Source organism: Salvia hispanica, chromosome 5 (assembly GCF_029641045.1).
Source record: "Salvia hispanica isolate PSC_SH4W2 chromosome 5, Shi_PSC_v1, whole genome shotgun sequence".
NCBI lineage: Eukaryota > Viridiplantae > Streptophyta > Magnoliopsida > Lamiales > Lamiaceae > Salvia > Salvia hispanica.
In genome coordinates, this window is record NC_142696.1 from 16,449,237 (window position 1) to 16,470,801 (window position 21,565).

At 41.0% G+C, this 21,565-nt stretch overlaps 1 protein-coding gene, 1 non-coding gene and 1 pseudogene across 2 annotated transcripts; 1 reads left to right on the forward strand and 2 right to left on the reverse strand.

The window, feature by feature from the left end:
- The first annotated feature begins 1,227 nt into the window (after positions 1-1,227).
- LOC148926359 (small nucleolar RNA R71) lies at positions 1,228-1,334 on the forward strand. The gene has a single exon (XR_016131891.1). It is a non-coding gene; the product is annotated as a small nucleolar RNA R71 (small nucleolar RNA).
- A 2,163-nt stretch (positions 1,335-3,497) lies between these two features.
- LOC148926360 (uncharacterized) lies at positions 3,498-5,836 on the reverse strand. Its single transcript, XM_089059100.1, has 2 exons — positions 4,157-5,836; positions 3,498-3,857 (listed from the first exon to the last, which is right to left on the reverse strand). Exons 1-2 carry the CDS (start codon positions 5,834-5,836, stop codon positions 3,498-3,500), a joined length of 2,040 nt encoding a protein of 679 aa, XP_088915226.1.
- Positions 5,837-11,352: 5,516 nt separating this feature from the next.
- LOC148926361 (uncharacterized) lies at positions 11,353-20,367 on the reverse strand (annotated as a pseudogene).
- Positions 20,368-21,565: the final 1,198 nt, after the last annotated feature.

Consider the following 21,565-nt stretch of genomic DNA (forward strand, 5'->3'; position numbering starts at 1 on the left):
ATGATGTTGATGCTTGCTCCCAAATCACAGAGGGCCTTATCAACTTTTCCTTCTCCAATTCGGCACCTAATGATGAACTGGCCCGGATCTCTTTGCTTCACTGCCCTTTCCTTTTGGATGATCTCGCTGCAATGATGCGGTAGCTTAAGGTCGGCTTTAGTCGGCTTTTTCTTCCTCATTACCGCCTCCCTTAGTAGCTTTGCATACTTTGGTATCTCCTGCAACGATTCAACAAGTGGAATGTTAGTATGGACCTTGCAAAACATGTTAAGGAATTGCTTGAACTGCTCTTCAAGCTTGAACTTCCTCTTTGGCTGAAAAGGGAGTACAATCCCGTTGTGCCGCACAAGCTCCTGCTTAGTGGACGATTCTGCCTTGTCAGTGGCGGGCCGCCGCGGGGTGTGCGGCGGTCCGCCGGCAACTGGGCAGTCCCCAGATTTCTGCTTTGCCACCCACTTCTTGTTAATATCATCCACTCTTGCTGCTGCCTTTGCTCTATCCTCATCTAACTTCTTCTGAATTTGCTCCATTTGAGTGGTAATATTGGTTACAGCTGCCGAGATTGTGTTCATTCCTTGCTCGAGGTTGTTTATCCTTGCTTCGACCACTCCGATCTTGGTGTCATTAATCTTCCTATCTTGCGTAATTACTTCCAAGATCTTCGTGATTCCTTGTTCATACTTGTCTTCCTTCTTCATCGGCTCAACCACTCCTCCTTTGCTAACATTGAATCCTGCAGGGGGTTGCAAGTAATTATTGTTAGAATAAGAAAGATTTGGGTGCGGACGGTTCCCATTATAATTATTGAAATTACCGCCCCCCTGATTAGGGCGATAATTGTTATTGTAGTTTCTGGGACCGCCTCCTTGCACGTAGTTGATTTCTTCCACAGTTGATATGGCAGTTTCGGGTGCATTGACCGCCACTATGGAAGTTGCCGGAATTGGATCTTCCTTCCTCGAGATGTCCATTTGATCAATCCTGACTCTAAGTTCTGCTAACTCCTTAGCAAAAGAACTTTCTTCGGCCTCTTCTATGGCTGCTATTCTTCTCGTGGCATGCCTTTCCTTAGACCACCCCCGACTGTTGGTGGCGAACTCCTCGATCACCGCCATGGCATCCTCTCCTGTCTTTCTTAGAAATCCTCCATTTGCCCCTGAATCAAGCATAGCACATATTTTCTCGTTAAATCCATTATAGAGGATTCCTACCTGATGGTCTATGGAAAAACCATGGTTTGGGCACTTTCGAAGAAGAGCTTTGAAACGAGCAAATGCCTCATAGAGGGGCTCGTCATGGCCTTGTGTGAACTGAAAGATCTCACTTTTGAGCTTCAAAATAGTGCCTGGCGGGTAGTATTTGTCGAGGAAGGTAGCTACGATGTCCTTCCATGTGGAGACCTTTTCTGGTGGCATACACTCAAACCACTCTTTAGCAGAATCAATCAATGAGAATGGAAAAAGTCTTACCCGTATGGCATCGTCGTCGACACCATTTAATTTCAGAGTGTTTGCGATTTCCACGAATTTGGAGAGATGACGGTTAGCATCTTCAGTCGCCCTACCTGCAAAAGGAGTTTGCTCGACCCTTTGGATAAGGGGCATGCGTAACTCAAAATTGTTAGCATCAATACGAGGGCCGTTAGGAAAAGTGATCATATTTCCATGATTGAACATGTTCATCACAGGTAATGTTTCTCTGGTTTTCTTTTCCATGGCTTCTCGGGCTGCCCTCTCCGCATCTCTCTCATCCATCAGCAACTTCACCATCTCCTGCAGCTTCTCAATATCTGTTCGGTCACCCATTGTTCCTGATCCTTTTTCACTTCTTATTATTCTACGAGTTCTTTCAAGTTCTAAATCAAGCGGCTCTAAGATGTACTTCCCAGAACGCGTTTGCATACAAAACCTGCAAGACTCGAAAACAAAAACAAATTAAACTAAAAAAAATTAAAGCAGAAAGCAATAAAAATCCAAAGTAGTAAAATTATCCGTTTGAAGATATCACTCCAAAGTGAATTGTCTTCCCCGGCAACGGCGCCAAAAACTTGATGCACTTTTTATTTGCACTATAAATACCTGCAAGTATACAGAGTAGGTATAGTATAGCAAAAGGTTAGTACCGGGTATCGAACACGGGGAAGATGTACACAACGTGTCTATCTTCTACTAGAACTCAATTACTATCTGGAGAAACAAGAATTTTTTGTAACTTTTTGAAAACAGTAAATATTAAAAATAGTAAACTAAATGCAAGCAAATCACGGAGAGAAAAGTATAGAGATAAGGGGAATTCCAGGGATGTGCTTTCACTTTTATGGTTATACAAATTCCAAACTACAATACCCTAGCACAGTTAATACTTTGAAAGGACGAGTCACCTAGCTTATGCTCATGCGATACAAACGTTGATTACTAACATTAGGGTTGTCAATCCTAACACGTAACTCCAAAAAGCTCCTAAGACCCTTGAAAAGTCCTCACTCTCAATTAACAGTGCCGTTTTAAAGGAAGCTAACTGTAGTGTCTACTAAGTGGATCTAACTCGCTAGAACTCTGTCACAGTTATGAAGCAAGTTGTATTGAATCATACATAATTGTGTCACTCAATTATGAAGCATCATGATTAACTTAGGGAAGAAACAAAGTAAAAACAAAACGGATATTAAATAGAAAACGGAATTGTATAACCAAAGTTGCTACTAACACATCCCTAGAATCCTATGAGTTTAGTTACACATGACTGAATAAATAAAAACATAGATTGAAGGGAAAGCAATCTGAACATAAAACTAAAGCAAATAAAACCCGTAGGTTGAATCCTTGTCGTTCTTGATGTTCTTGAAATCCTTCTTCAACTCCTTGCACAATTGAAGTACTCTAGCTTTTGATCTCTATGAATGTGTTCTTGTTGTGTGTAAAAAACTCTTTTGATGAAGCTTGAGGTCCTATTTATAGGGGAAGATTATTCCTCATCATAGAAGGAAAAGATCTTCAAAATTTGGTAAATCTTGGAGCAAATCTAGGACTGGTCGGATTCACCGCCTTTCTCCGGCGGGCCGCCGCACCTTGGCCGGCGGTCGCCGCGTTGGAGTCCAGAGACTCTGACCCTTCGGTGGCGGACCGCCACATGTCCTTCGGCGGTCGCCGGGCGAGACTCTTCTCCTAGCGTAAATTTCCGAGGCGGGCCGCCACATAGCTCTGCCCGCCGGGCGCCGGCGGTCGCCGTACAACTTCGCGGCGGTCGCTGGTCGCCGTCTGACTCCAGATTTCCAGACTATGCGTTTTTACTCCCCTTTTCGGCTCAAATATGCACATTTCTCACAAAACACGTCAAAATACCAAAATGTATAGAATATGCAAATAATGGACATGTAGAGTGATTTTGATAACAAAAACGGACCAAATAATGGCCTTAAAACAGTGCAAAATCCGGGCGTATCAGTCTGCTACCACATTCTCGCACCCTTTTCTGTCTTTGATTTCCACGTCAAACTCCTAGAGTAGCAAGATCCATCGGATAAGTCTTGGTTTTGCATCCTTCTTTGCAAACAAATGCCTAATAGCTGCATGGTCAGTGTAAACAATAGTCTTAGTTCCAACAAGATAGGCCCTAAATTTATCAAAGGAATAGACAATAGCAAGCATCTCCCTTTCAGTAGTCGTGTAATTAGCTTGGGCATAATCTAAAGTTCTACTAGCATAATATATGACTCTAAAAATCTTTTCCCTCTTCTGCCCTAAAGCTGAGCCGACTGCAATATCCCTTGCGTCGCACATGATTTCAAATGGTTGGCTCCAATCTGGCGTGATGAGGATGGGAGCGCTGACTAGAGCTTTCTTCAAAGTCTCAAAAGCCTGCAAACAATCGGAAGTAAAATTAAATTTCACATCCTTCTGAAGCAATTTACAAAGAGGTTTAGAGATCTTAGAAAAATCCTTGATGAATCTTCGGTAGAAGCCTGCATGTCCTAGAAAACTTCTTACTCCCTTTTCATTGGATGGCGGTGGGAGTTTCTCGATGGTTGCAATCTTTGCCCTGTCTACCTCTATCCCTGCAGAAGACACTTTATGCCCCAGAACTATACCTTCTTTCACCATAAATGACAATTTTCCCAATTAAGAACAAGGTTAGTTTCTACACATCTCTGCAAAACCTTAGCTAGATTGTCAAGACAATGATCACAAGATTTACCAAACACAGAAAAATCATCCATAAAAACTTCCATCACCTTTTCAATCAAATCATGTAATATGGCCATCATACATCTCTGGAAAGTGGCAGGGGCATTACACAAACCAAAAGACATTTTTCTATAAGCATAAATACCATAAGGACATGTAAAAGCAGACTTATGTTGGTCTTCGGGGGCAATTGCAATTTGATTATACCCAGAATAGCCATCAAGAAAACAGTAATAATCATACCCCCCTAGTCTATCAAGCATTTGATCAATAAAAGGTAGAGGGAAATGATCTTTCCTAGTGGCTGCATTTAACATCCTATAATCAATGCATACTCTCCATCCTGTAGCTACCCTAGTGGCTATCATTTCTCCATCCTGGCCGGGTACTACTGTCATCCCCCCTTTTTTAGCTACTACTTGCGTAGGACTTACCCACTCACTATCATATATTGCATAAATAATCCCTGCGTCTAGTAACTTTATCACCTCTTTTCTTACTACATCTTGCATAATAGGGTTAAGTGTACGTTGGTTTTGCACACGAGGTTTATACCCTTCCTCAAGTAAAATTCTATGCATGCATGTGGTAGGGCTAATTCCTTTTAGATCACTAATAGACCATCCTATGGCAGACCTATACTTGTTCAAAATGCATAAAAGCTTCTCACACTCTTGCTCACTTATTGCAGCGGATACAACAACAGGGTAAGTGTTTTTTGGCCGTAGGAAAGCGTACTTGAGATGGTCGGGAAGAGGTTTAAGCTCTACTTTGGGCGGTCCCCGTGGCTTTCCCACCGTTCTTCTCTTTTCTGCCTCTTCTTCGGGAGTGCGTAACGGCAAAAATGCATTCCCCATTTGGGGGATTCTTTCTGGTAGCACTTCCAATTCTGCAATGATGGCACATACGTTAGCATCACAAGAAGATAAATCAGTGTTAGGAGTAAAAGAATTTGTGAGACAAGTTTCAAGAGGGTCCTGGTTTTGGAGATAAGTGACTTCCACTTCTCCAACACAATCGGTGACGACTTGGATGACACTGCATTCTTGGTAGCCTTCTGCCCCTTCTTTTCCATGAAATTTCAGGGCGTCGTAGATGTTGAAAGTAATGCTCTCATCATGTAGCTTTAATGTAAGCTCTCCCTTTTGTACATCTATCATGTCTCCCCCAGTAGCTAAAAACGGTCTTCCAAGTATCAAGGGAACCTTCTTGTCCTCCTGCATGTCAAGAACAACAAAATCAGCCGGAAAAATAAATTCTCCAACTCTTACCAAGACATCTTCTACTATCCCCATTGGTGTTGTTGTACTCCGATCTGTCATTTGCAGCGTGATTGAGGTGGGACGGATGCTTTCAATATCAAGTTTCCTGTAAAAAGACAAAGGCATCAGGTTAATGCTAGAGCCTAGATCACATAACGCCCTACCCTTTACATCATTCCCCAAAACACAAGATAAAGTAAAACTCCCTGGATCTTTGTGCTTAGTGGGTAATCCATTCTGGACGATAGCACTGCAATTCTCTGTTAGGCCTACTGTCTCGTATTTCCCCCATTTCCTTTTTCTTGCCACCACATCTTTCAGAAATTTGGCGTAATTGGGCATTTGTTGCAGGGCTTCTACTAGTGGAATGTTGATGTGGACTTTACTCATTGCTTCCAAGAATTTGGCAAACTAACATCAAGCTTCTTGCTCTGCAGCCGTTGAGGATACGGAACAACGATACTGTTCTGTGCGGGACTGTTTGGCTGCTGCTATCCAGCCGGCGGGCCGCCGCGATGAGGTGTGGCGGTCGCCGGGCTTCCGCCAGTGGCCAAGCCTAAATTCTCCTCGACCTGCTGAGGTATAGATGGCGGACCGCCGTGTTGGGGTGCAGCGGACCGCCGCACTGCTTCGTCAGATTCATTCCCAGGCGGCTTCTCTGCTTCTCTTCTCCTCATTCCTAGATCTCCTGCCTCTGGCGGCTGATATGTAGTTCCACTGCGCAGCTGTATGGCGTGGCATCCTCCTCTCGGATTAATCTCTGGCAGGCTAGGAAGGGTACCTGGGGTGTGCCTGCTTCCTATGGTTGTGGCTATGATCCTAAGATTAATTTCCAGCATCTCAACTTGAGCAACTAGGGGTGCCAACCCTCTTTCCAAAGTGCTTGTGTTTCTTTCTAGATTTTCCAACCGCTGGTTCGTCACATTTCTATGTTCGAAAACTTCTGCGATGCAGATTTCCAGCATATTCTCCCAAGTAGAGCGGGGTTGATCTTCCATACCTGCACATAATTCAGACGAGTTATCAGAGCAGTAATCTTGTGCATCATAGGAAAATTCAGAACAGTTTGGGTCGTAGTATGATCCCCCATGGTCGGAGTTATAGTATTCATTGCTTAACCCCCACTGATGTTCGTTGCCATATGGATCCTCCATCCCTACAGGAAAATCCATCATAGAATAAAAAAAAAAAAAGGAATTAAAATAAAAGCGGTTAAAATCCAAAGTAGCAAAATTATCCGTTTGAAGATATCACTCCAAAGTGAATTGTCTTCCCCGGCAACGGCGCCAAAAACATGATGCACTTTTTATTAGCACTAAATAAACCTGCAAGTATACAAAGTATATATAGTATAGCTAAAGGTTAGTACCGGATATCGAACACGGGGAAGACTAACACAAAGTGTCTATCCTCTACTGAGACTCAATCACTATTTGGAAAAACATTTTGTTTTGAAAAATTTTGAAAAATGGAAAACAATAGAAAGCACAGATCAACTAATAGCAGATAAATCAAGAGAAAGACAATAGAGATAAGGGAATCTCAGGGATGTGTGTTCACAGTTATGGTTATACAAAATTCCAACTACAATACCCTAGCACAGTTATTACTTTGATAGAACGAGTCACCTAGGTTATGCTCATGCGAAACAAACGTTGATTACAAGATTAGGGTTGTCGATCCTAACACGTAACTCCAAAAAGCTCCTAAGACCCTTAAAAAGTCCTCACTCTCAATTAACAGTGTTGTTTTAAAGGAAGCTAACTGTAGTGTCTACTAAGTGGATCTAACTCGCTAGAACTCTGTCACAGTTATGAAGCAAGTTATATTAAATCATACACGATTGTGTCACTCAATCATGCAGCATCAAAACTACTTAGGGAAGAAATAAAATAAAAATAAAACGGATATTAAATAGAAAACGAAACTTGTATGACCAAAGTCGTTACTAACACATCCCTAGATTCCTATGAGTTTAGTTACACATAATTGAATAAGCTAAAAACATAGATTGAAGGGAAGTCAATTTGAACATAAAAATAAAGCAAATAAAACCCGTGGGTTGAATCCATGTCGTTCTTGATGTTCTTGAAATCCTTCTCCAACTCCTTGCACCAATGAAGTACTCTAGGTCTTGATCTCTATGAATTATTTTGCAAGTAGAAGTTCTCTCTTTTTTGATGAAGCTTGAGGCCTTATTTATAGGGAAAAGCCTTGCCTTGTTGTAGAAGGAAAAAATCTCCAAAATATGGTAAAACTGGGCGCAAATCTAGGGCTTCTCGGATTCGCCGCCTTTTTCCGGCGGACCGCCGCACCTTGGCCGGCGGTCGCCGCGTCGGATTCCAGAGAGTCTGTTCCCTCGGCGGCGGACCGCCGCACATCCTCCGGCGGTCGCTGGGCGAGACTTCTCTTCCAAGCACATTTTTCCGAGGCGGACCGCTGCATTGATCTGCCCGCCGGGCGCCGGCGGTCACCGCACACGTCTGCGGCGGTCGCCGGTCGCTGTCTGACTCCAGATTCCCAAACTTGGCGTTTTGGCTCCCTTTTTCGGCTCAATTATGCACAGTTCTCACAAAACACGTCAAAATACCAAAATAGACAAAATATGCAAATAATGGACGTGTAGAGTGACTTTGACATAAAAAACGGACCAAATAATGGCCTTAAAACAGTGCAAAATCTGAGCGTATCACTTCTCACTGTCATTTTGACATTTTCAACACATCTATCTATATCTATAACTATATAAATGGCGAGTTTTGGGAAGTTTTGTATAATTATTTTATGCAAGGGATGTAAATATAATTATTTTTATAACTCTTAGAATTTTATTAATAATATTTAATGCATTATACTAATTATCATATAATAAGCATTATGTATCCAATAACAAATTTAGCGTAAATACTATGCGTTAGTTGACATAACATAATTAACACTGTTTAATTCTAATTAATTATATGAATTATGAATTAATTCTTAGGTTACATTGAAATCAATACTGCATTAGAGATGAAAATAATTAGGCTGTGGAAAATGAAAAGATTTAGGAAGAAGAATGTGAAAAGATTATAAAGTATTTCTTAATACTTTTTTTAACTATAAATACTACTTTCGAGTCGGAATTGTACATCCCTAGTTGATCGTCCAATTGTCTAGAATAAACACTATCGAGACAATATTCCACCAGCCTGAAAAGTTTAATTCTAATTAACTATATGCATTAATTCTTAGGTTACGTTGAAATTAATACTGCATTAGAGATGAAAATAATTAGGTTGTGGAAAATGAAAAGATTTAGGAGGAAGAATGTGAAAAGATTATGAAGTATAATCTGAATACTTTTTTCAACTATAAATACTACTTTCGAATTGGAATTGTACATCCAAAGTTGATCGTCCAATTTTCTAGAATAAACACTATAAAGGCAATATTTCACTTGCCTGGAAGAATATATTATAGTTCATTTATTTAACATTTTATTTGTCTTTTCTCTATTCTTATTGCAGATAAGTGACAGACCAAGGTGTAGTCGAAAATCTTCATAATCTGCTGTCAACGGACGCTATCTCTGTCTCCAGTCCTATTTTCTGGAATAAACACTATCAAGGCAATATTCCACTTGCATGGAAGAATATTTTATATTTCAGTTGTTAAACCTTTGATTTGTTTTCTCTCTATTCTATTCTTATTGCAGATCAACGATGGACCAAGGCAGGGGCGGAGCCATGGTGGGCCAGGGGACCCTTAGGCCCCTCGGCCATTTTCATAATTAGTAATATAGGGATGTATTCATATCCTTTTCTCATCTTTTGTTTTATTCTCCTTTTTAATCTTGACCCTCCATTTTATAGATCTGATGGCCCAAAATAGAGGCTGATTAATTCAATTTTAATCATTAAAAAAATCGAAAAGGGCCTAAATGGTATTCTTATTGGAGTTGGTTATGGTAACTTGCTTAATTATCTCCATCAAAAGATTGCAGCGGTTATTTTCTACGATTTCACAAATCTTTCTTCTCTTTCATCGTTTTTTCTCCTAACATTCTCCATTGCACAAAGCCGCCGTTCTGCCTCCTTCTCTCAAAGCCGCCGTCCTTCCTCCTTCTGTCAAAGCCGTTGTTCTGTCAAATTCGCTTTTATTGGAGCAAGCGTGTATTCTTCAACAATGGAAGAAGGTAATTTAAGTAATTCTTATGTTGATTCTAGAAAATATTTCTTCTCTTTTACCTCTATTCTTCCATTATTCTCCCAGTTACGAAAATCATTGTGTTAGAATTGATGTCGATTTTTTCTTTTTTTTATACTTCTCATCGTCGCCATATTGGAGCAACCCCGTATCGTGCCATATTATCGTTTTCATGTTCTTCAACAATGGAAGAAGGTAAGTTGTTATTAAATTGATTATGTAACTTGAAACTATCCAGTAGGCTTTACCGGTAATTGGTGGATGTGGTTTATGGTTTAGTGTTTATTTTGTTTTCTCGGCTGCTGTGTTATGATGTACAAATAGTAGTCTTTTCTGTATTGGAGCAGCCCCGTATCGTGCCATATTATCGAATTCGTGTTGTTCAACAGTGGAAGAAGTTAGTCCAGTAGGCTTTAGCAGTAATTGGTGGATGTGGTTTAGTATTTTTCTTAGGCGACAAGTCTCATGTATTAGGGTTTAGTGTTTATTTTGTTTTCTCGCCTCTGTTATGTTGTAATTCTGAATTTATATAATGTACGAATAGCAGTGTATAATGCATTCTTTCTTATATGTAATGTATGGTTGATATCATATAATGAAAATAAATTCTGATATGCTTTAATTTATGTATAGTGTTCGTTATACTGTTTCAAATCAAGGGATATCGCTTTTCTATAGTTTTATTCGTTGGTTTGAAACGGACATTGACGTGCTTCGTGCATTCGTAGGTGGTTTGGAAGAACTTTGTAATTCTCTTCAAGCTGGAACTCCTCCAACGTCGGCCTTTGAAAAGAGGCGCATGATTGAAGAGTTTTATGGAATACCAAGGCCTGAAGTAGTAGAGGTCCATCCTTCGTATGTTGTAAAGACCAAGGGTCATGCTAGCAGCTACGCGAGCCGACTGATTTCAAAGAGAGAAAAGGCTGTAAAGGAGGATATTAGGCCTCTTAGACGTTGTAAGGCGTGCGATGAGTTGGGCCATCACGACTCTAGAAACTGTCCAATGCTTAAAGAGATGGCGAAGGAGAAAGAGCTTAGTAAAGGCAAGAGGAAAGCTTGATGTGTTTTGTACCTAAAAAATTAGTTTTCGTCTTGTATTCAGTTTTATTATTTGTTTCGTTGTCTTAGTTTTATTATTTCTAGCTGTGAACATTTTATGCATAATAAATTTGCACTTTTCGGGAGTTAACGTGCATTATCGAATAATAGCCTTGCATTAATAATGATTTTCTGTGCATTACTCCCTTTATTTATACCATTATTCCATTATTTTGTTAACGTGCATTATCGAATAATAGCCTTGCATTAATAATGATTTTCTGTGCATTACTCCCTTTATTTATACCATTATTCCATTACTTTGTTAACGTGCATTATCGAATAATAGCCTTGCATTAATAATGATTTTCTGTGCATTACTCTCTTTATTTATACCATTATTCCATTACTTTGTTAATGTGCATTATCGAATAATAGCCTTGCATTAATAATGTTATTATGTGCATTACTCAGTTCATTACATCCATTATATATGTTGTGTTACGACATCAGATACTAGTACCAAAATATGCTTCTGTTAGCAAGTAGTTCCGCATACTATGTATGGATCAAAACAGACATGGCAACAAGTCATTTTTTTCCCTACCAAAATTAGTTATCCAAAAAAAACATAGTGCTAAAAGTAATATAAATAGCATTTCCAATGATTATCCATACGATCAATCCAGTTCATTCACGGCTTCCTTCTGCTGTGGAGTTAGGCTTTTTATACAGGCAATGAACTCGGTGGGGGTTTGTCGACAGTAGAGGTGATCGACTTTCTTTCCCCTCGGCTTCCTCTTCTCTGCGTCTTCATGAGACGAACTAGCCTCGGCCGTTTGCTGTTCAGCCAATCTCTCCCTGAACATTTGGGCAATTGCAATTGCAAGAAGATCATCCACTGCTTCGTCAATATCCAACCTTGGCAGCTTCGCTGCTGTCCAAAAATCAGTAATGTATCGCATTAATGCACAACACTAACTGTATAATTTACAAAGGTAATCAAATATTCACCAATGAATTAATGTATCGCATTTGTGAATTAATGTATCGCATTAATGCACAACACTAACTGTATAATGTACAAAGATAATCAAATAATGCATCTGAATTAAAACTAAATTCATAATGTATATCAGTCCCTACAATAATGTACATATAGCATCAAATAATGCACAAATTAAAATCATTATGTACATTTAACATCTAAATTAAACAGACGGATGTAGCTTCAATCTAAAACTTAATGCACAGAACTTCCTACAATAATGTATACATTCACTCAACAAAAATCCATAATGTATACTTAGTTATGCACAAATGAACATTAAACCAATAACAAATTTTGTTAACAACTCCCTACAATACTGAACAAATAGGACCATACAATGCACCGATGATAACAACATTCACTCATTTACATGCATTTTATCAAACTGGTTTATGTAGCTTCAAACAAAAACATAATACACAACAATTCATACAATAATGTACACATTGCATCAAATAATGCACAAATAAATACAAGATACACTCAATTACAGGCTGTCCACATTGCTCACCTGCAGTCTGGGTTGGTTGGCATCTGAAGGGCCTTCCTCGTTTCGTCATCCTAGATCTGTGACACAAACCAAAAATCAAATCGGGATACAATCTTCTCTCCAAAATCGCCCAATACACAATTGTAAACCAGTTATTAACTACAAACTTCAATAATGGACAGAAACCTAACACAAAATAACACAATTTTACGATTTACAAAAAAATCGACCAAAACAAGTGCGAAAAACCTGAAACTATTTGGGAGAAAACATTGAATCGACGATTAGGTGGTGTGTCGGCGGTGAAAATAGGCGATTAAGAGTGGGTATTACGAAAAATTGAATCATTAAAGCCCTACCTTGTTGTCGACTTGAACTGGAAGGTTGCGTGCGAAGGGAGTGAGGTTTCGACTGTGAAACGGCGGCAGAAGCTTGATTTAACGGCGAAAATCGGCGGTAGTGTTGATTTCCGGTGGCTTGGAGTAGCGGCTAGGGTTTGGAAATGGGGGGAATTAGAGGAAACGAAATTTAATCGTGGGTTTGAGGAGTGAGGCGGTTGGAGTGAGAGAGAGAGTGAGTAGATGGAAAATGGCGCTGAATTCTCGCTTTTTTCGTTTTTATTCATTGTTTTACAATTATACCCATATAATGCATAGAATGAACCTAATAATGCAACAAGGATCAATTTTCCCCTTTTAATTTAGTCCATCCATTTCATCAATCTAATGGATGATATTAAGAAGGAAATAGTATCTAAAGGGGTAAAAGGAGCTTAATGCTCCCCTATATATATATATATATATATATATATATATATATATGGTTTTCATCTATCAAAAGAAGCCCCTAAGTATAGAAATACAGACCATATACCTACCATTAGATTTGGAGATGATCTGGATATGAATGGCCACGATCTGGATTAGTCAACGTTTTCTGTGGGTCATAATAGGAGCGATCTGTGTCGTGCAAGGGTAATTTTGGGATTGAAAATATAATGAACCGCCCTTCCGTTTTTTAAGAGCGGATTAATTGGGATCATTACTCCACACGCTATTAAGTTGATTCTTTGGTTCCCACGCCATTCAATTCCTCTCTCTCACCAACAATACATCACTAAATCAACAAACCCTACAGACTAGAATCAAAATCCCCCAAATCGTCTCTGCGTCAAAATCACCCAAACCCTACTAAACTCAAACTATATTTTTGGTGACGAAGGAATTGTCTTGGCATCAAAATCGACTTTAAACCCATACCTGACAAGCACGATTTGTAGAGCGTCTTCTTCAACCATGGTGGACACAAGATCTTCTGGAACAGCGACACGTGATGGAAAAGGTTTGTAAGTTTTTTTTTTTTTTACAATTTGACCGAAACTCAACTCAAATCTGACCCAGAATTCAATTCCATTGGTTGGCTGTAACCTAGTCCATGAATGAAATATTGGGAAGAAGAAAGCACCGGTAAAACCTAAAGATCAGAAAGGTATGTCGACTACATTATCTGGGTTATTATTTGAAGGAATGAAATTTTAGTTCTTTTTTGTGCACTCTGTTTCTTGTTCGTGTGTTTTTTCATAATCTGTTTTGTTTGTGTAAATGTTAAACACTAAATTATTGATGCTTCATGTACAACATCACAAAAGAAATCTCCGCAAAAAGTGAAAAAGGGGTAGCAAATGCAAGAAATGTTACTAATTCTGGAAAAGGTCAGACAAAATAAATCATGACTTGATTTGATTGTGATTGTATCTCAACTACACAATTGTTGTTTATTGAAGAGTATTAACCTCGTCTTGATGCGGCGAATTTGGAGGCAAAAGTGGGCAAAGATAATTGATAGTAACGTTATGTCATACTAATACGATTCTGAAATCGACGAGGAGGGTGATCCAAAAGCCTACTTCAACAATGGTCGACACTCGAGCTACTGGATTGGCGAGGCCTGACGGAAAAGGTTAGTATGATTTCGTACAACGATTGACTTAAAATTGACAAAATATGGCAAAATTTTCACTTCAATTGGTTGGATGTCACGTAGTGTTTCAGAGAACGACGTGAAGAAGAAGATACCGCTGATCCCAAAAGCACCGAAAGGATGTTTAGATTACCACTATTTTAATGAAACGATGTTTAGAGCTTGTAATTCTCTTTTTTAAATCATGTTTATATGTCGGTTGGATGTCATTGTTACTATATATTATTTCATCTGTAAGATGAGATAAACTTCCATTACAATGACCTTGGAATGCTTTCCTCTTGTTTCTTGTAGACGATAGCCCATGTGATGAGCATTACTCGATACATTGGGTCATGGTAAATTAATATTTGTGTCATAGCATTGTTAAGTTAATTTGTGTCATAATATACCAACACTCGAGGCATGTCATAAAACTACTGAGTACCAGAATGTCTCATACAATTTGATCAAAATGTTCGTATCAAACAAACTGAATATTAGTGTGACCGAAGAATATTCTCATGTTTTGAACATATTAAAAAAACCAAATACACGATTGTTCTCATGTTTTAAACATATTAAAAAAATCAAATATTAGTACGGGAGAAGAATACACAAATAATAACCAAACACATCATCTATGTTTTTGGGTTATACTAAACGAATATTTGAGTCATGGAAACATATGGGTAAATTGAGTCATAATAATCAAATATTCGAGTCATGACATAAAACAAGAATACTGTTATAATGCCCAGAACATCATCTATTCTTTTGGGTCATACTAGATGAATATTTGGGTCATGGAAACTTATGGGTCCTTCGTCCTTAAACCTGATCTGGTGGTGATGGTAGACGTAGACTCCTTGACTCGCCACTTGTATTGGCCGCTCCCTGACCCAGATGAATTAGCCCAACTTCCAGAATGGAAGCCTGCGTTCATAAAATGTCAAGGAGAACAAAAATAACAGAAATTAAATTATTTACACCAAATCCTTAAACGCAATAACAATAAACGCCATCCTTCCCTGGCAACGACGCCATTTGAAGAATACGTAGTGTGGGTCACTGTGTGCATAGAAAGAAATAACAGGTTTCCTAGGTCCAGCAAATCCGCTAGATCACACGGTCTAGGAACTCACTGGTCGTTGGGAAATCCTGGTCGTCGGACACACAGAGCACTTCTTCAAAAACCCTCAACCACTTATACTAAAACCTAGCACAGGGAAGTAGGGATCGATCCCACAGAGATGGATGCATAATAATCATGCTCAAGGATTTGGGAATTGTTTTTGGGTTGGCTGCTGCCACGCATTTTTTTTGGGTTGAGGAAATTAAACTAAACTTGGGATTTTAAACTGCTACGCTAACAGCTAGATCTAGGCGAAACAACAAAAGCATGCACGTAAACTAGAACCGAAACAATCACTAGATCTGAGAGACTATTCTAAATTACCTAGATCTGGGAAATAAACCGACGGTGGGACCATAACTGAAAAAGCAGAGTACGGACGAAAAGCTGGAAAAACAACTAACTAAGGTACTAACTAACAGCGACATCATCTTCTTCAACCAATTTGCATAAAAACTCAGAAGAAACAGGTATGAGCATAATCGGAAACAGAGCAGACTGGATTTTAACGATTAAATGAAGAACAATTAAGAACTAAACAGATCTACGGATGCTAGACGAAGTAAAACGGAAAGTAAAAAGAAAACTCAAAATCCATGCATAACTCGACTTCCCCTGTTCAAATTCAACCTCAGATGCTAAATTCACTCCGGATCCAAGCATCCGACACAAACTCCAGCCAAAAAAAACATTCCATAACTTCAGATTCAACCAACAACCTCCGATCAACAACAACACCGCAGATCTACAGCCAAATTTCCCAGATCGAGCACCAAAGTGACAAAAACAGAGATCAACATGCAACTCGCCGAAATAAAAACTCTTAACAGTAGGATCAACGTAGATCAACACGAAATAACACAAATATAACGAAAACTAAGAAATGCATAGATAATCAGTAACATCAACAATCAAATCGACTTCCAAAAGTGAAGTTCGAACGAAATCGAGTGCAAAAGAACCGAAAGTAAATAGATTGTATCTTCGCCCTCACGCGGACGGTGTTACGACGGAATTTCTCTGAAGATTTGACCCCTTGAAACCTAAACTACCCCAGAACCCCCATTTCCCAAGTGTGTGTGTGTGTGTGTGAGCTAAGAGTGAAAAAGTTCTCTGTTGTGTGTTGCATGCTCCTCTATTTATAGGCGTTGAAGTGGGGCCTAGCGAGGTATAGATAGACTTTGTTGCCCTTAGCTATTGACTCCCTTCTTCTAGCCTTCTTTTCCTTAAATTCTGCTCTTTTCTCCTTCATTCTTTCGCTAGTCCGTTCTCTCCAGCATCTCCTGGATCTAGCGATTCTGTCACACACCTGGCTTAGAAATTGTGTTAGACCCAGCAAAATATAGTGCTTTTCACATATAACCGATGCATGAAATTAGCCTTATCAAACTGCTCACACTTAAACCATACTTGTCCTCAAGTATAAAGACAAGAAAAAGAATAAGGCGAATTTCAAGCAAGGTTATCCCCTGACCGACTCTTTCGACTCTAGACATACTCCTAGACCTAGACAAAATTTGAAACAAAACACTTAAGAAAAAACATACAAACACATAAACACATATGCATGAGCTAGCTTCAACTTTTAGGCAACCGTCCCCACAAGATTAAGGTCAATCCAACAGGCTGCATTCCTCCAAATAGGTCCTTTCCCTTCCTCTACCTAGCCAATCTGTCAGTTCGTCAAGATAGCCTTTTACTTACCCAATTATTGGATTCACTCGATCACTCATTCCTCACCAGAGATGTTAGGATCGATTCTCTCTTAAGTTATTGCCACACCACTGAAGCGTCGGGTTATGAGAGTTCCTCCTTTTTTCCTGGGTCAGGTTATTATCGTTTCTGCCCTTTAAACAACTTCCCCCTGGACTTTGTCCAGCTTATACCTCCTTTTTTTCATATATTTTTTTTTATTTTCTTCCCCCTTTTTTCCCTGGACTTCGTCCAGCTTATTCCTCCATTTTTCTCTTCTCTCTTCTGGACTTCGTCCAGCTTATAACACCTTACCCTGGACTTCGTCCAGCTTATACCTTCATAACCCAATCCCCCTATTTTTCTCCTTCACAACTCTTCTCCCTAAGCATTCAGTGGCGGTCCTTTAACATGTGTTAGCTTGAAGTTATTTAAGGCTTATAACTCGCTATTATAGTAGGGCTTCACAACTAAGTAAGTAAAGGCATCCTCTATCGTTCTCGCTTCACTCAGATTGACTTGGCTTATTAAAGGAAAAGGCTTCTAAGTTGAAATACCTCCTATTTTCAATTACTTTCACTAAGGGGATCATGCCGTATTATATTCACTGGCTCATGCGATATAACAAAACTAGACCTAAAGACTCTTATCATGCGGACAAATACATGCATTGACTCCTCTCCCCCTCCCACTTCACTCAAGCTTGTCCCCAAGCCATCGTCGTGAAGGGGGGAAACAGAGAGATCAATGCAACAAACAACAACAGTTTATATAAAAAAAACTTCTCACACTTAGACCAAGCATTGGTCTAAGTGGGAGAAAACACAACAAAACAGAAAATACAAACTTCTCACACTTAGATCAAGCAGTGGGCTAAGTGGGAGAAAACACAGACAAATACATATCACAAATAGGCAACAAAAACAAAAACAGATAACTGAAAGAAAAAAAAGTAAAAGTTACTTGGTCATGGGGGTGATTCACTTCTAGGGCTGGCTCCCTCGAGAGCCAGACTGGGGTGGGATTCCGGGTCGGGTCATTTTCACCTTCTTCTTCGCCGGCTGCTCCGGCTCTTCTTCTTCCTGTTCTGGCTGGTCGGGTACTGGCTTCTTCATCAGAGACTTTGATTTTGTTGGAACTGACACTTGCTTGGGAACGGGTGGGGAGACCATCTGCTTGAGCGATTGTTATGGTCGCTTGATGGAGGGACTGATCTGGACGGGCTGCTTGACCTCGTTGCTGGACCCAGGAGTTACCTTCGAATGGGTCAAGGGGAGTGTCTGCTGCAACCACTTCAACATCTTCATTGAAAGCTCCACCGCCTCCGTCATCCGCTCATTTTGTTTGGCAGAATTCACCGCCAAATCTGCAATATTGCCCCTCAGGGTCTTCACTTCCTCCCGGCTTCCGTTCAATTCCTTCCTAATCCCCCCAAGTTCCTTCACCATTTCTTTCCTCATCAATTGCATCTCCTTTCTCATAACCTGGACATCCTTACGCAGCTCTTCAACATCTTCACTTGGCATGGCCTCCTCAGCTTCTCCAGTCTCCGCCTTTACCTTGTCTCCTATCGAGTAGAAGAAGGTCTTGGCGCCATGAGCTTGGAGTAACCCCTTGTTGAAAAAATAATCAATGCTGAAAATCTCTGGGGGTTCGCACATGACTACCAAAGGAGCGGTTTTGGCAATCTTCATTTCGATGTTCCGTTGGAGGTAGGCGCCGAGGAGGTGGCAGGTATACATATGATGAGCAGGGTTGCTCGCCATTTCGTGGCATGTTAGAGCCAGCCAATAACCTAGGTGCACCTTCACGCCCTTCGCCATGCACCAAGTGAAGTAAAGGTCGGTAGTTGTGAGAGCTGAATTAGCGGTTCCCATCAAGTTGTAGCTGATAAACGTCTGAGCAAAGCGGAGGATTCGGTCTTCGATGTGAGAGGCTTTGGAGTAGCTGGACTTAAACATTCCCGCCTTGTAGTGGGTGATCAGTTCCCATGCTGTTTGCACTTTGAAACCCGGCGTATTCTTCGGCACACCGATCATCCTCTCATTCCATATCCCCTCATCATCCTCGGCTTGGGTGAATAACCCCATTTTCAAGGACCACTCCCAGATGCTCATCTCATGTTCTTCATTAAAAAGCCTGAAAGTTATGGAGTCCGCGTCAAGATCAGTGGTGTTTTTCAATCAGAAAGTGGAGAAAAACTCCCTTGCTAGGTCCACCGGCACCCTCTCCTGGCTGTGCTTCAGTAACCACTTGAATCCGATCGAATAGATACAAGCGCGGAAGTCCTCGTCACATGCAATCATTTTAAGTTCTTTGGGGCTGTACTGCTTCCCACACTTAGCTATCTTCCCGGCGCTGCATCTTTCCTTGTACACCGTGGTCCTTTTCTGATCGTCGAACTGCCTCATCGCCTCTAGCAGCTCCTTAGTCAGCCAAACTTCTGGGCATCCTGGAATAAACTCTTCTTCAGCTTCCTCAGATTCAAAGTCCGGTTCATGGGTAGGCTTGTCTTGTTCCTCGGCAGAGGGATCTTCGGTCACTGGGGAAGGGGTCTCCTCAATCTCCTTAACGGAGGGAGCTTTCCTTGACCGGGTAGATGAGGTCGCCGCTGCCTTTCCTTTTCTCGCCCTCTCCTTGGCCAGGCGACGTTCCTCTACTTCCGCAACATCTGGAACTAAGTCATCAACTTCGTCGAGCAGACTCCTCCTGGTTCGTCTCCTCTCTGCCCTCTTGTCTATCTGGGGTTCGTCTTCTTCCTGGTCATCCACCAGGTCCACAATCAAGTTCAGCCCTCCCTCAGCGGGCTCCGGTACTCCAGTCACATATAGATCTGTTTCTTCCATCAATTTTTCCGGGGTTTCCCCCTCATCATCCACCATCGGGGTTGCCCCCTCAATATAGATGGGGGTTTCCCCCCTGACATCACTTGGGGTTACCCCCTCTTCTATGGGTTCAGGGGTCGCACCCCTGAAATCAGTTGGGGTCTCATCCCCGGTTTCCATAGGGGTTTCCCTCTCAGCCACTTCTTCCACAACAGGGGTTTCCCCCTCAACAGTACTTTCCACAATAGGGGTTTCCCCCTCCACAACGTCATCTATAACAGGGGTTTCCCCCACACCATCTTCCTTACCCTCAGAACTAGGGTTTTTGTCACCTTGTTGTTCGGTCGCCTCCTCTGCTCCACTGTTCGTCTGTCCACCATCCTCCGGCCGTTCGTGCACCGCCTCTCCTTTTTCCGCCTCCCGTGAAGCGGTTTCTGCATGTTGAGATCCAGAGTCTCGAGGCCCTTCTTCATGGAGAACTGCCGGTTGCGCCGCCGAATCTACCGGAATCATCAGTGATAGTTTGGCCGCCACGGATGTCATTAGGCTAGCGGAGAACAGGGCGTATACTTCTTTTGCTTTCTCGACGCTCCCCAATTTCTGCGTCAACTCTGCCAACAGGGCTGCGTCATACACCGTTTGCTACGAACTTCCGGTGAGTTGGGTTGAATCCATAACTGCAGATCTGAAATTAGACAAAAACTGGGTCGAATTTGGTTAGGGTTTGTGTTCTAGAGAGAGAACGAAAGTAGAGAGAAGGGAGAGTAATTTCGGTTTTTTCGTCGATTGGGATTATTGGAGAGAGAGGCGACGGTTGCCTTTTCTGATGAAAAGATGGTGCGGTTGCAGGAGTGATGTAAGCAACCGTACAACTCCCATAAATATCTGCCAGATTTTGAAATTCAAATTATCTCCATCCCTCCTTGACTTCTTCCTCCAAGCTCTCCTTGACTTCTTCCTCCAAGTTTCCTTCCTCTAGCTGATTTCCCTGACCATGACCCTATATAAAAAAATTGAAGACGCCAGAGTCCTAGGTCAAGGTTAGAATATAAGGCATTGGTTCCCTTCGGAGTCTGGTGCTTCGAAAATATTTTTGGAAGATTTTAAATTGTATATACTCCATTTTTTTGGATTTTCTTTAGTTTGCAAAGCAGTTAAACTATTTACACATTCCCCTTGAGTATCCTCGAGATTCCCTGCATCAGCACATATTTTCAAAAATGTCAACCATTTACCTGACCCAGGAATTCATCGAGAATACCTCCTCGTCCGTCTAGGCGATAGTAGAGAGTGTGTGTAGTGGAACTTCATCCACCACACACAGCTCAGAATTATCCCTATAGACTTTCACTCTATGACCATTAACAAGAAAAGGGACAGAGTTATAGGCAATTTCCTGGATCTCCACTGCTCCGTTTGCGCGGAGGCCGACGATGGTATATGGACCGATCCATTTAGACTTCAATTTCCCTGGCATCAGCTTGAGCCGGGATTGGAAAAGGAGCACCTTCTGTCCCACATGAAGTTCCTTGACCCGGAGATTCTTTTCATGCCATAACTTCGTCCTTTCTTTGTACCACATGGCAGACTCAAATGACTCCAGCCTAAGTTCCTCCAGTTCTTGTAACTGTAACTTCCTCTCTTCTTCGCAAGCTATAGGTTTCATGTTCAACTCTTTCACTGCCCAGTACGCCTTGTGCTCAATACCCACAGGTAAGTGGCACATCTTGCCAAACACAAG